The sequence below is a fragment of the Cyprinodon tularosa genome, unplaced genomic scaffold, assembly GCF_016077235.1.
Source record: "Cyprinodon tularosa strain WSP-4 unplaced genomic scaffold, ASM1607723v1 ctg45, whole genome shotgun sequence".
NCBI classification, from domain to species: Eukaryota; Metazoa; Chordata; class Actinopteri; order Cyprinodontiformes; family Cyprinodontidae; genus Cyprinodon; species Cyprinodon tularosa.
In genome coordinates this window covers 2,269,951-2,284,250 of record NW_024039174.1, presented here as the reverse complement: position 1 = coordinate 2,284,250, position 14,300 = coordinate 2,269,951, and the positions used below count along the sequence as shown (strand labels likewise).

The 14,300-nt window shown below is 36.4% G+C and overlaps 1 protein-coding gene across 1 annotated transcript; it reads right to left on the bottom strand.

Moving 5' to 3' along the window:
* Positions 1-2,447: 2,447 nt before the first annotated feature.
* Positions 2,448-3,850, bottom strand: fabp6 (fatty acid binding protein 6, ileal (gastrotropin)). The gene is made up of 4 exons (XM_038300509.1): positions 3,692-3,850; positions 3,408-3,583; positions 3,018-3,107; positions 2,448-2,585 (listed from the first exon to the last, which is right to left on the bottom strand). Exons 1-4 carry the CDS (start codon positions 3,756-3,758, stop codon positions 2,535-2,537), a joined length of 384 nt encoding a protein of 127 aa, XP_038156437.1. The 5' UTR covers positions 3,759-3,850; the 3' UTR covers positions 2,448-2,534.
* Positions 3,851-14,300: the final 10,450 nt, after the last annotated feature.

Below are 14,300 nucleotides of genomic sequence, written 5' to 3'. Positions count from 1 at the left end.
GTAAAAATTCCAAATATATTAGTAAATAAACCATGAACACATTGGTTTGCTTTTCTTCTCCCTGATATGAACACAACTGTTCTCAATCTACATCTCTACAATCAAAGCCAGTTATATATGGTTAGCTGTTTATCCTGTAAGGTTTCAAAACATGACTGTTGGGTTAATTGGTTCATCTAAAATGCTATAAGATGTGAAATGCTGTTTGTCCAGAGTCTCTGTGTTAACCCTATTATAGATTTATGATAAGTAGTTATAAACAATGGATGGATGGCCTTCAACAAAAATTACATCTAAGATAGATATTTAAATGGTGAGCTGTTTGTCTTTGAGCCTATTGAGCAAATAAGCATATAACATGTATCTTAACATAAGTTTAGCTTCAAAGAAATTGCGTTTTTTTATTACTTTAAGTAATATTAACATAAATATTTTTCAAAGTGAGAGAATAAAATGTGAAAGGTTAGTTTAGTTCCTAGTTTTTCCTGGTTGCTTCATACATTTCTTGAATCATCCTAGAAATGTGCAAAAGAGTAAGTGCATTTCTCTAAAAAGACCATTCAAGAAGCAAAAAAACTTTAGATTATCTGCAAAAGTCAGCCTCTTTCTCAAAAACAGCAGTGTATCTTTCAAAAGTAAATATCTATGTCAATGTCAGTCAGTGCCATCAACATGACAAGTCCTTGTTTCAGTGTGTCCAGCTAAGATGGTTGTAGATTGCTTGGTCATTTGTCAGTATAATACTGTAGTCAATAACAGTGTACTCTTGAGAGAAGACCACAAAAATAAGCAGAAGTAGGTGTAAATCAATCTTTTAGATAAAACTGTAGGCCTACATGAAGAGCGCTTGACGTCTATGTCTGTTGGCCACAGTGTCCCCTCACTTCACAGTCTATATCTTCTCTTGGAGTGTGGAAAAATCTAAAAAATCAATTTTCCAGTCTCTGTCTCATATTTGAAAAAAAAATAAATAAATTAAAAAATAAAATATAATAGTATGATTCTCTCATTTTCATAGAGACAATATATCCCACAGGCCCACTTTATATATATATATATATATATATATATATATATATATATATATATATATATATATATATATATATATATATATATATATATATATATATATATATATGATTTCTGTCTATATGATGGCTAACCAACCAGACATCGTGTTGATCGACAAACAGCAGAAGAAGGCAGTAGTGATAGACATGGCAATCCCAAGCGACAGCAACATCAAGAAGAAAGAACACGAGAAGCTTGAGAAATACCAAGAGCTGAAGGAGGAGCTAGAAAAGATGTGGAAAGTAAGAGCAGCAGTGGTGCCAGTGGTAATTGGAGCACTGGGGGCTTTGACCCCCAAACTGGGAGAGTGGCTACAGCAGATTCCAGGTAAAACATCAGAGGTCTCTGTCCAGAAGGGCGCAGTCCTAGGAACAGCTAAGATACTGCGCAGAACCCTCAAACTCCCAGGCCTCTGGTAGAGGACCCGAGCTTGAGGATGACACATACCACCCCACGAGGGGTGAGAAAACAGTTTTTTTTTGTTTATACATATATATATATATATATATATATATATATATATACAGGCATGGTAAGAAAGATTTTCCTACCTTAATGCACTTTAACAGGCTTTGTATCAATTACAGTTATTGTATTAGATTATTATATTGTTTATGTAGTAGTCTTTATTCGATCACACGGCTGTTGAGAATAATTGGTGGAGGTAAACCCAGCTGTTTAGAGTAGTGGTTTTCAAAACTCGTTGGCAATCAGAAGACATAAAAAAGCTCTAATGTTTTGCGATAGTTACTTTTTTATATTTTACTCTAAATGTAGTTTTTCTCATTTTTTTTTTTACTTTTGTCTGTAGCAATTTAGCACAAAGGCTACCTTTGTGAAGTGTGCTAAAAAATAACATTTGGTGTTATGTTTTTTAGGTAATTATTATCATTATTACGTCCAACCAAATGGCTTAGAACATCATCCTTTTTTTGGCCACTCTCAACTATGATTCTAGCTGCTGTTTTAAATAGAACAACCATGCACAATAAATTATTAAGGCAAAAGTTTGCATTTCTAACAATCTTCACTGATAACAACATTTTTAACACAATTTAAGGAAAGATAAAGTGACATAATGAGAAGAAACAAGTGTAGAGGAGTTTTTGCACAAATGTGCAATTTTTGCATCATGTAATACATTGATATATTCCTGTGCTTACTCTCTGCAGAGGAATGTCTAAATACTGTTTTGGGTTGTATCTGTTCTAACAATAAAACAATGACCCTTAACATTATTAGCTCCCATTTTTATACGAGTTTTGTTCAGTTCCCTCACTTTTAAGTCAATTCCTATAGTATTCCAGATTTTCTGGCTTATACATTTCAACCAAAACAATCAAGCATTTCTAAATAACGAACAGAAGCAGATGTTCATGTTGTTATAACTGGTAATTTATTGCTCACTTTTACAAATTTGAGCTCTCCTTTTTAACTGTACAATATGTTAAAGGTCAGTTTTAGATCTTCTTGCTGATTCTCTTGAGGACGACAGAGCCAGCAGTGGAGGTCTGAAAGACAGAGAGAAAAAGACAGAAATCATTAGCTTTTGAAGAATGTTTCAATTGTTCTTTATTATATTGCAATAAATCTAATCTACAATCTATATCAATTAAGGCAATAAATGCTTTATGTATTTTAATAATATCCAATAAATATAGATTTCATGTCATATCACTACTTTCATGAAAACAAAAATATAAATAGAAAGAGAACTGTGTCCCATTAAGGCAGGTGAAAGGTTAACGGCAGACTAAATTATTTGTTAAGTTGCATTCAGTGGCATTGCCACGCGTCTCAGTTTTCTCGTTAGCTTGAGCTCTTCCCAAGCCACAGCCCATATAACTCTGATGACTCTAATGGTCCCTGCGGGGTGCTGAGTGTAATAGCTGCTGTCATTGCATGACTTTCCCTGCATTAAAAGCCTGAGGGAGTGTGTTTACCTCAATGAGTTTGCCCCCGCTGATCTCATTGACTTGGTGATAGTTGGGGAAGCTCACAGTCAGCTTCCCTCCTTCCAGGTTTACGGTGGCCTGAAAACACAGAGAGGATGTTAGTGGGGCAGCCCTTTAAATACCAGACGTTCCAGACAAGGCATCTCTGGAGGATAGACCTTGCATATCTCCCACAGATTCAGTCCTAATTTAGCCTGAACAGAGATGCTGAAAGTCATTGCTTATGATTGGCTCCATCAACTTACCATCTTTCAGCAACAAGAAGAGATTATTATTATAATAAAAAGGAAATGTTCTGTTATATGTCTGTCTGTGTGAGGATAATTCGTCTTGATTCGATATGCTGGCAATGTTAGGAAACAAGAGATCCTTTCCTACCTTAAACTTCTTTCCGCTAATGGTCTGCATATCAGCCTCTTTGCCGATGGAAAAGGTGTTGGTGACCTTGTGGTTGGATGGGTAAAACTGAGTCCAGGTGAAATCATTCCCATTCTGAACGACCTCTGTGACCTGCTTGTAGTCACGACCCTTCTGGATGGTATCGTCGGGAATGCCTAAAGTGGGATACATACAAAAATGAGAATTAATAATGTCCAACTAACTCCAGAGAAAAGCAAAATAAGATTTGGTAAAGTTCTAGATTAAGTCTTTTTTCCCCTTACCAACCAACTTGCAGAATTCTTCATAACCCTCCTGGGATTCAAGTTCCCATTTTCCAGTGAAGGCCATTTCGAGTAGTGTTGGTGGGTTGGTGAGTGAGAGAAGAGATGCTGAGGCAAGCTGAGTGAAGCGCAAGGTACCGGGACCAGGGCTGTTACCTTTTTATACAGTAAAAGGCCTCTTGCCACCTCCCTCTTCCACATGTGACCACTCAAGAGGGCAGTAACTACAAAAGATGATGAGTAAAACGGGCAACAAGGGAGAGGGCAATAAACCGCATAAATCGCCGTTTGTGGAGTTCACATGCAGTGAGTAAAATGCTGACAGCTCATCAGGGTTATCCGTTACTTCACCTCACGGCCAGTGAACTCTACTGCAATTGTTTTATGGTTACAACCTTTAATTTTACTGCAACTGATTGAAAAACCAAATACAAAGTATTGTTTTTAAGCTTAACCCATGTATTTGAGTTTATAAAAAGGAAATGGCCAGTAATAAGATAATCAAGATCTTATTCATGCCTTTTATTCATGGTCTGGCTGTGAAAAACTCAGGAGGAATAGGATTGGAGTCATTTTGGCGGGAATGCATTTGTCTAAGGGGATACATAATTATCTTGTTAGGTATAAAAGCTGAGCAACGGCACTTATGCAAAGCTTGATTACGAACCGAGCTTTTGTTCTCTTTATTCTAATTTCTTGTTCATTTTCAGTTGAGCACTTGTAAAATAATGCATGGTAATCAAATGTATTTAATTTTATTTTGCAAAGAGGCCCTTGAATGAATAACTAGGGCTAATGCCATGTATTGTTATGCCATCCAAATTCCACAAAGGACAAAAGTCTGAGAGTTTTTTGCCATTTACCCTCCAAATTTCTTACTAGTGATTTTTACATCTACATCAATGTCTTTAAAAACACTAGGGAGTTGGGTTTAGGACTGCTGATGATTTAATAAACTGCTGTTAAGATTGATTGACTTACCAATTGTAACAATAGCTGTATTTCACAAATCAAAAATGTGTACTAAATTATTTCAATATTTTTGCTAATGTCGACAATAGACAATTTTGCATTTGCGTTGTTTCCATTCAATAAGATACGCAATAAAAATCAGATGTGAATATGTTTGTTTACACGATAACTCATGCAAAAACATGCAGAGCCACCATCCTATTGTCCTCTTTGTCTGTTTTTTTACCATTAGTAACATCCTGTTATTGGTGACATTTTCATGTTATGTGAAAGAAGTGTTTCCATTGCAGTTTTTATGATATAAAAATGTAAAGATTATAAAAAAAAAAAAGCCAGCTCAATCTTACACAATAACTGTTTATTTAAAGATGTCTTTTGTTTTAAAAGGCCTTGTTTCCAACAAAGGACATTTAGTGGTTACAATTTTCTCAATTTGAGTGGAAACACAGTTAATTACAAAAATCATCCAAAATAGGAGTACCTTTATTTTCTTATTAGAATTTTAGAGTAAAAAATATGGACTTCCTATAGTGGGAATAGGGCTTTAATGTGATAACTGCAATGCTGAAAAGCAAACATTGAAGTAGCTGAAAACAAGATTTGAAAGATACTTCATTCACAAAACTGAGAATGCACAAAGGATGGCCTGAAAGATTTGCCACAGCCCTTCAAAATCCCTTGACCTTAACAAAATGGAAAAGCAGAAACAGGGAAGCCCTCTAACACAAAGTGGAATTAGAAATTCCTCAACAGTTACAATAATTTGGGTCAGGCCAAAAGGTCTTGACAGCCTGTTATTTCACTTAAGTATTTCTAAAGCTATTTCATCTTGGAGAGACTCACACACAGAAAAACTGCAATTAGAAAGTATTATTTAATCTATTTATACAGGTAACACAATCAGTTCAAAATTTTTTTATCTAGGCAAAACCAGCTGATTGCCAGGACTCGTTGACTCTCTGCAATCCCTCACATTGAGCATGTATGTTGGGACAGTGAGGAGGAAAATTCCCTTTTAACAGGAAGAAACCCCAGAAGAAACAGGCTCAGTGTTAGCGGCCATCTGCAGAGGCCGACTGGGGTTCAAGGAGATGGAAGCAGAAAATTACATAAATGAAATAAATTATTTGCTGATTGGGCCTCGGGAGAAGACTTCGATGCTATGAATCAACATCCGCTTAAATAAGTAACCAAGAAAGAATTAAAGTAGTCTTCCTCTCCGGGGGCCAAACGCTGAAGGTGGAATAAACCAGTGGATGAGTGGGACTGAGTATAGTCTGAGAATGAGTGAGGAGATGGGGTGGAGGTGGAGAAAAGTTTGCTTGCATGTGGGAGAGAAGCTAGGCGAGGAGCTAAATAAAGGGGATCTTGAAAGATGATTGGCTTTAGAGAACGGGCACCCCCCATTTGTTCCATTTATTGACTTAGTCAGGGACATAAAATAAGAATTGTTAAAAGTAGTCATTGTCCAGAACATACTAGAACAAACTTAAAAAGCTCTAAATAAGATTAGTGGTGTAGAAAATAATTGAGGCAAGATAACATTTTCTGGTGTTCCGAATCTTTGTTTATGTAAAGGCATGAAGATTTGATTACATGTAGGGGAAAGTTAACAGATCATGTCACTCTGAATACGTCATACCCATTATAGAACATGGTGGTGCCAAAATCATGCAGGGGGAGTGTTTCAAATGGGTATAAGGAAAAGAGGCAGAGTTGATTGGTAGATGGATGGAGCCTCATAGACGGCAATGTTGAGAAAAAAATACAATGAGGCTGTAAAAGACTTAAGACAAGGGTGGAGGTTCACTGCCCAGCAGGTCATTAACCCTAAACATTCATCCAGAGAGGTTCAGTCCAAGCGATGGACTTATCTCAGAGGATGACCCGGTCATATAAGGATATCTGGCTAGACATTAAAACACACACACACAGTAGCTATCCATCCAATCTTACAGAGCTTTCACTATCATTAACATAAATATCTGTATTAGAGAGTATAGTGACATATCCCTGAAGCAAACGATGGCTTTAGTAGTGATTTAATAGTGCTGAATATAAATGAACCTTGCATTTTCAAATTTTTGTTTATAGAATAACTGTAAAGCCATTTATCATTTGTCTGCCTCCTTACAATTATGCACTACTTCTATTGATATTTAAATCTATAAACATCTTAATAAAATACACTGAAGTTAGGATTTGTGTGTGAACGATTGTAGGGTTAAAGTGGTGTAAATTATTTTACAAGCATTGATTTTTAAACAGGATTTTATTTTTCCCTTTTACCATTTACATTTCCTATTATTACACAAGGATACATAAAAATTATACTTTACTTAGTGTAACTACGAAACATTTTTTTTTTTATTCGACAAATGTATTATCTAGACAAGAGAAAAAGTCTTTTGATGTGTGGGAGAGTGCAAAGTGAATAAAGCAGACTACGGAAAAAAAAAATCCATTCTTATAAGAAAATTCCTGAACACGCTATTCATCCTATTACAATAAAAAGGTGTGGTCATACAATGTAGATAAAAACTCTCCCTCAATAAGATGACAGCATGACTGAAGCACCTCAGGCTTTCAGGTCTGACTGACTGAATTGGTAAAAGCATCTGATGTTATACTTAACTTCCATTTCACACATTGCAGCCATTTTCAGACTTTCTAAACCATACAGGTGCTGGTCATAAAATTAGAATATCATGAAAAAGTGGATTGATTTCAGTAATTCCATTTAAAAAGTGAAACTTGTATATTATATTCATACATTACATACAAACTCATATATTTCAGATGTTTATTTTGTTTAATTTTGATGATTACAAATTACAACAAATGAAAATCTCAAATTCATCATATCAGAAAATTAGAATATTGTGAAAAGGTTCAAAATTGATGGCCCCTGGTGCCACACTCTAATCAGCTAATTAACTCAAACCACCTGCAAAAGCCTTTAAATGGTCTTTCAGTCTAGTTCTATAGGCTACACAATCATGGGGAAGACTGCTGACTTGACAGTTGTCCAAAAGACGACCATCGACACCTTGCACAAGGAGGGCAAGACACAAAAGGTCATCGCTAAAGAGGCTGGCTGTTCACAGAGCTCAGTGTCCAAGCACATTAATAGAGAGGCGAAGGGAAGGAAAAGATGTGGTCGAAAAAAGTGTACAAGCAAGAGAGATAACCGCACCCTGGAGAGGATTGTGAAACAAAACCCATTCAAAAATGTGGGGGAGATTCACAAAGAGTGGACTGCAGCTGGAGTGAGTGCTTCAAGAACCACCACACACAGACGTATGAAAGACATGGGTTTCTGCTGTCGCATTCCTTGTGTCAAGCCACTCTTGAACCACAGACAGCGTCAGAAGCGTCTTGCCTGGGCTAAAGAGAAACAGGACTGGACTGCTGGTGAGTGGTCCAAAGTCATGTTCTCTGATGAAAGTAAATTTTGCATTTCCTTTGGAAATCAAGGTCCCAGAGTCTGGAGGAAAAGAAGAGAGGCACTTCATCCACGTTGCTTGAAGTCCAGTGTAAAGTTTCCACAGTCAGTGATGGTTTGGGGTGCCATGTCATCTGCTGGTGTTGGTCCATTGTGTTTTCTGAGGTCCAGGGTCAACGCAGCCACATACCAGGAAGTTTTAGAGCACTTCATGCTTCCTGCAGCTGACCAACTTTTTGGAGATGCAGATTTCATTTTCCAACAGGACTTGGCACCTGCACACAGTGCCAAAGCTACCAGTACCTGGTTGAAGGACCATGGTATCCCTGTTCTTAATTGGCCAGCAAACTCTCCTGACCTTAACCCCATAGAAAATCTATGGGGTATTGTGAAGAAGAAGATGCAATACACCAGACCCAACAATTCAGAAGAGCTAAAAGCCACTATTAGAGCAACCTGGGCTATCATAACACCTGAGCAGTGCCACAGACTGATCGACTCCATGCCACGCCGCATTGCTGCAGTAATACAGGCCAAAGGAGGCCCAACTAAATACTGAGTGCTGTACATGCTCATACTTTTCATGTTCATACTTTTCAGTTGGCCAACATTTCTATAAATCCTTTGTTTTTATTGGTCTTCAGTAATATTCTAATTTTTTGATATGATGAATTTGAGATTTTCATTTGTTGTCATTTGTAATCATCAAAATTAAACAAAATAAACATCTGAAATATATGAGTTTGTATGTAATGTATGAATATAATATACAAGTTTCACTTTTTAAATGGAATTACTGAAATCAATCTACTTTTTCATGATATTCTAATTTTATGACCAGCACCTGTAGAAAGTCAACGTGACCTTTGAACTCTTTATAGGTGCATAAAACATTTGATTAGCCAACATCCTATAAAAAGACAGCCACTATCTATTTCTCTACTTTTATAGCTCCTGTCGGACTTTCCTTCTCATTCACACCCACAACAAATCCGTGTTATCAAGTGTGCTTAGAGACCCAAAACGAGAGGAAAAAACCCTCTGATCAAATGTAGATTGTTTAGCTGTAAATCAATGAGCATTTTGCATTGGCTGAGGGAACTGGCTTATGAGTAAGTTTCCAGAAACTAAGCTGACATGCTAGCTAATTAATGATGCTAACATTTAGGCAGAGGTGTCAAGTAACAAAGTACAAATAATTCTTAACTGTAATTAAGTACTTTTTAGGTATCTATACATTACTCCATTACTTTTTTTTCTTCCTACTTCTGGCTTCTACTCATTACATTTTTACACAAGTATCTGTACTTTCTATTCCTTGCATTTTTAAATCAAACGTTACTCGTTACTCTTTGCTTCGGTTTAATGTTTATAAATATTTATTTCAAGCCATGTGTGCCATCCAATGCAGATCATTGGCGCCATCCACATCTAGTGAAAACAAGTGTAATTGGATGTCATATAATGCAAAAACACACTGGTTAGCTAAAGGAAATCATCAGCAGCAAGCAGGTGTTCTTCAAACTGCAAACGTGAATTGTCTATGCCATGCTACAATGTCGGATTCAGAAAAAGATGTCAAAATGTCTGAAAGGTCGAACACAGGCGAGAGCCTATCGGGAGGTGGAGACGGAGGCCAACCATCCTTGGCCATATTTCAAAGAATTTTTCGTAATAGTCAAAAAATTGAGCTTTCAATTCATATAGTGGCGTCTGGCTTTTTTTTTATTTTTAAAGTTACTTTATACTTTTATACTTTAAGTAGTTTTTGGACCACATACTTTTTCTCTTTTACTTGAGTAAAGAGGTCAAGTTGATACTTCAACTTTTACCAGAGTTTTTTTTAAACTGCAGTATCTATACTTCTACTTAAGTAACAAATGTGCACAAATGTGTTTAACCCAAGGGGTAAATGGGGTTACCCTCTTCAGGTTTTTACAGAATGTCATCCTCAGCACAATAATATAATGTTCTTTAGAAATGCTAAAATATCATTAGAAAATTCAAAAAGAAAAGCAGGAGTCAGTAATCAAGATTATTATTTAATCCACCATCTTTGTTTTGTTTGTAGAGTCTCATCTTTTATTTGAGGCACAGTCTGCTGTGGTGTAGTGTAGTATCAGCTTTACTGGGGAATGACATAATCCTTTGACACCTTTTTATTGAATTCCCTCAGGAACTGAGTATGGACATTCTAGAAAATGATAAGCAGTTAAAATGGTTGGCAGCACAACACAAAGATGACAGTCGTAATTTATATTCAGAGCCTCACAACAATAGGGCTTATAGTGTCTGAACCTTTGAGGATTTTATTACAGTAGAGTTGTAAACTGTATATATTATTGAGATTTTATGCGATACAAATATAAAAGTAGTCATACATGGATTTAAGAATCTTATGCAGTAAGATATTTTTAAAATGTGGAAGGTGTTTGTGTTCAAATATGTTTTAGAGCCAGGATTCACATTGAAGAAATTTACCTCTGTATTTCACTCATCCCCTTGGGGAGCAGTGGGCTGCCACTGTGCGGTGCCCTGGGAGCAGTGTGGGGTTAAGGGTCTTGCTCAGGGACCCAGATTGTAGGCTGTAGGGATCGAACCACATACTTGCAACCTTCTCTGAGTACAAACGCACTGCTCTAACCACTGGGCTAACACTCTCTAAGTTACTGGATGAGGTGGGAAGTCTGTTACGGTGTGTTATTGTCTGTTTTACAACCCTAGCAACTGACAGTTTTTGCTTATTCTTTATTTTGTAAAAGAGCACAAGCTTTGTCAAATTTGGCAATTTTCGACAAAGTTTCTAATTTAGGCTTAGGGGCCATACTAACAGATAAATCTGAACCACTACAATGCAGCTCCATGTGAGGTCACTGACTCACCATAAGGTGAACCTCTGCCCCATTCTCAAGTTTTTTGAAGAATCTAAACATTTTTATTCAAGAACTGGCCTGTATTAGATTATTATTTTATTTTTATATTAAATATGCACAGATTTCTTGATAAAACTGTAAGCAAGGCTTGTCCAGAGGGATGTGTTCAATTAATTTGCTGATCAGAAGACTTTTCCCCACACTTGTTTTAGGAAACTTAAAATTAACCATATAGTTCTCCTGTTGATGGATTCTCACACCTGAGTTTTGTAGTTTTGCATCTCCTACAGTTTTATGATAAACCTTTAGGCTGTATCTCTTATTAATGCTGTCTTTGCCATCAAAGTTTATGGATTAGGATAAGGGAGTTTTTCCTCTCCACTGTCGCTACAAGCATGCTTAGTTTGAGGGATTGTATTTGAGTCAATGAGTCAATGCAATCAACTGGTTTTCCTTAGATTAGAAAACTTTGTATCAATTTGACTGTATGATCTGATTGAACTGTAAAGTGCCTTGAAATGACATGTGTTGTGAATTTGGCGCTATATAAATAAACTGAATTGAATTGAATTAAAGTTTATCGCTGATTTCTGCTGTGTTTATTGGTGGTAATGATGTTATTTGTTCATAAATATTTCTCCAACAAGCCCGTTTTTAAATGCAGCTGGGTTAATAACAAGGTTAAATAGCAAACACATTGACTCTATTCACTAAAATAATTTCTGATTATCGGTGGTGTGAGATTTTTTCAATTAAAAGTCACTAAATAAAAATGCAAAATATAATTTTCAGATTCTGTAAAAAAGCAAAAGAAAGTGAAAGCTTATCATTTTCTTTCAAATTATAAATATATATTTACAACTGAATACTAGTTGTAGTGGTTATATTTTGAGGACTTTGGTTGCAAAAATAATAGTGATGTATATTTTAACTGTACCAAAAATCTGCCTAAACCTAAAAAGTAAACCCTGCTCTAGGAAAATTACTAGGCTTGTTGGATCTCAGTTCATTCAACTTTGCAAACATTACAACCATTTTATTGTGTATAGCTTTACAATGTAAACTGTACACTGTTGCTCATCGTGGTGAGTCATCCCCAAACCAAAGAATAAGTGCATAATTGTTGTTATCAGAAGAGAAACTCTTATCAACTAACGGAAAATTATTTTATACACTTTAATCCCAAATCAAAAAGATTTTTTTTTATTTACCTCAAGGCTAAACCTAATCCCTATTTATAGGGAATAGTGAGCAAAGTACAACTTTCTGTCTAGTTTTATGGTTGGAGCTGTAAAACCAGTCGTTATACTTTAATGGTTAGGTGTAATTTAGGACTTTTGCTGATTTTTTTTTTTCTGTGAATAAAGCTGAACAATAAGTAACCAGGATTGTTGAATGTGACTCTTGTCCAACGACAATGTGATGAAGTCACACTTTGCCTCTCCCGTTGTCTCATAGCAGACATCTTTCAATTCGCAAAAAGGACTCAGAGCTGATGATGAATGCGCGAGGAAGAGACAAAAACCCAAACAAATGAACAAGTAGTTAAAGAAGAACAGGAGTTGGGGGAGCAGAGGGAGAAAGAGATTCCAGAGAAAGATACATACATTGTATGGATCGATTCTTTTTATCTGGGGCTGTAAAAGGGGGATTTAAGATGGAGGAATTAAAAAGTAGGGAGGCCTTGATATGCAAATGGTGCTGGTGCTAATCAAAGCAATAAGATTACCCTTCCAAATTGAGATGAAGAAAGGCTCCATTATCTGGGCCGAGTGTCATGTTTAATAACGCGGAACGGCATGGTAATTCAGCAGTGATGCAACTGTAGACTATGTGTGTGTAGCTTTGTACGTTACTTGTGTGTGAGCGTGTGTGCGCTATGGGAAAAAAAAAAAGAAAAAAGCTAATTGATGTGTGAAAGAAAGAGATGAAAAATGACAGAAACAATTAAATATGCTAAAGAAAAACTACGACCTTGTCTGTATATGTATGATCCACATTGAGTGTATATTGTGGGGAAAAAAATGGTTGATAGTAGTGAAAAGCTTAGAAAATGTGTGTGTGGGCGTATGTCTGTCTGAATGTGTTTGTATTATCACAACATGTTAAAGTTTTGTGTTTCAGAGCTCAGGAGGATGAGATTCAGACAAATTCTATGTTGTTTTTTTGTTTTGTTTTGTTTTCACAAATCAGCTTCTCTTGATTCGGTTGGAGAGACGGTTACTGAAAGGAGCTCTGTTCCACATTCCAACTACATGAAAAGCCTGCAAGTCAACATTGGATTGGCTTTGTATCAAAAACTCGCAGTAGGGAATATAATGCTTTTGTAAATGATTGTTTCAATAATTAAAAGCCTTACGCACTAACAACAGGCAAATAACTTACACAAAGGAGGAAAGAAAAAAAATTTTTATTTCCGTAAATAAAGAATCGTCTAAGGTATTTATAGTTGGTTTTACAGTGATGCACACAGAGTTGTTAAAAAAATTAAAAAGTGACAAGATGGTATGTTTAACTTCGAAACAACACGTAACAGGATACTGCATTTATCACAGCAGACTTAGCATAGGCTGTAAACCAAAGTAACGGGCAACACAAAATGTCTAAAACAGCTACAAACACCAGGAAGTAGATTTTTTTTATTATCTTAACAGATTTACCAGAGATGCCTAAATTATTGTGCAACAATTAGTACAATGAATACAAGAAGTAAGGTTCATTGATCTGTTTGTCCTTTAAGCTGTCCTTTTGTCTTTTACAGTATCTTACAACACAGTAAATTATATTAATAACTGATAAAAACTACAACCAAATATTTAGAAGTTACACAGACAGCGATGGACAAAGTACTCAACTATAGTGCTTGAGTAGACATATTCAATTCATTTCAATTTCTATAGCACCAACTCACAACACATGTCGTCTCAAGACACCTTACAGTTCACCAGATCATACAGTCAAACTGAATCAAAGTTTTCTGTCTGAGGAAAACCAGTTGATTGGATCAACTCATTGGCTCGAAGGCAAACCCTCACACCAAGCATGTTTATAGCGACAGTGGAGAGGAAAAACTCTCTTTTAACAGGAAGAAAATTCCAGCAGAACCACGCTCAGTGTAAGCAGCCATCTGCCGAGGCTGACTGGGGTTCAAGGAGACAGAAGCAGACATACAGAATGAAGCAGAGATTCAAAAGGCAACTGTCAACCAGCTCCACAGGAGCCCGTCCAGGAAACACACAGCCAAGCAAACAAGCTCTGAGCCAGCTCCCATGTCGTAGGATGAAGAGAGCACATCCAGTTAGTCACAGTCAGAGAAACA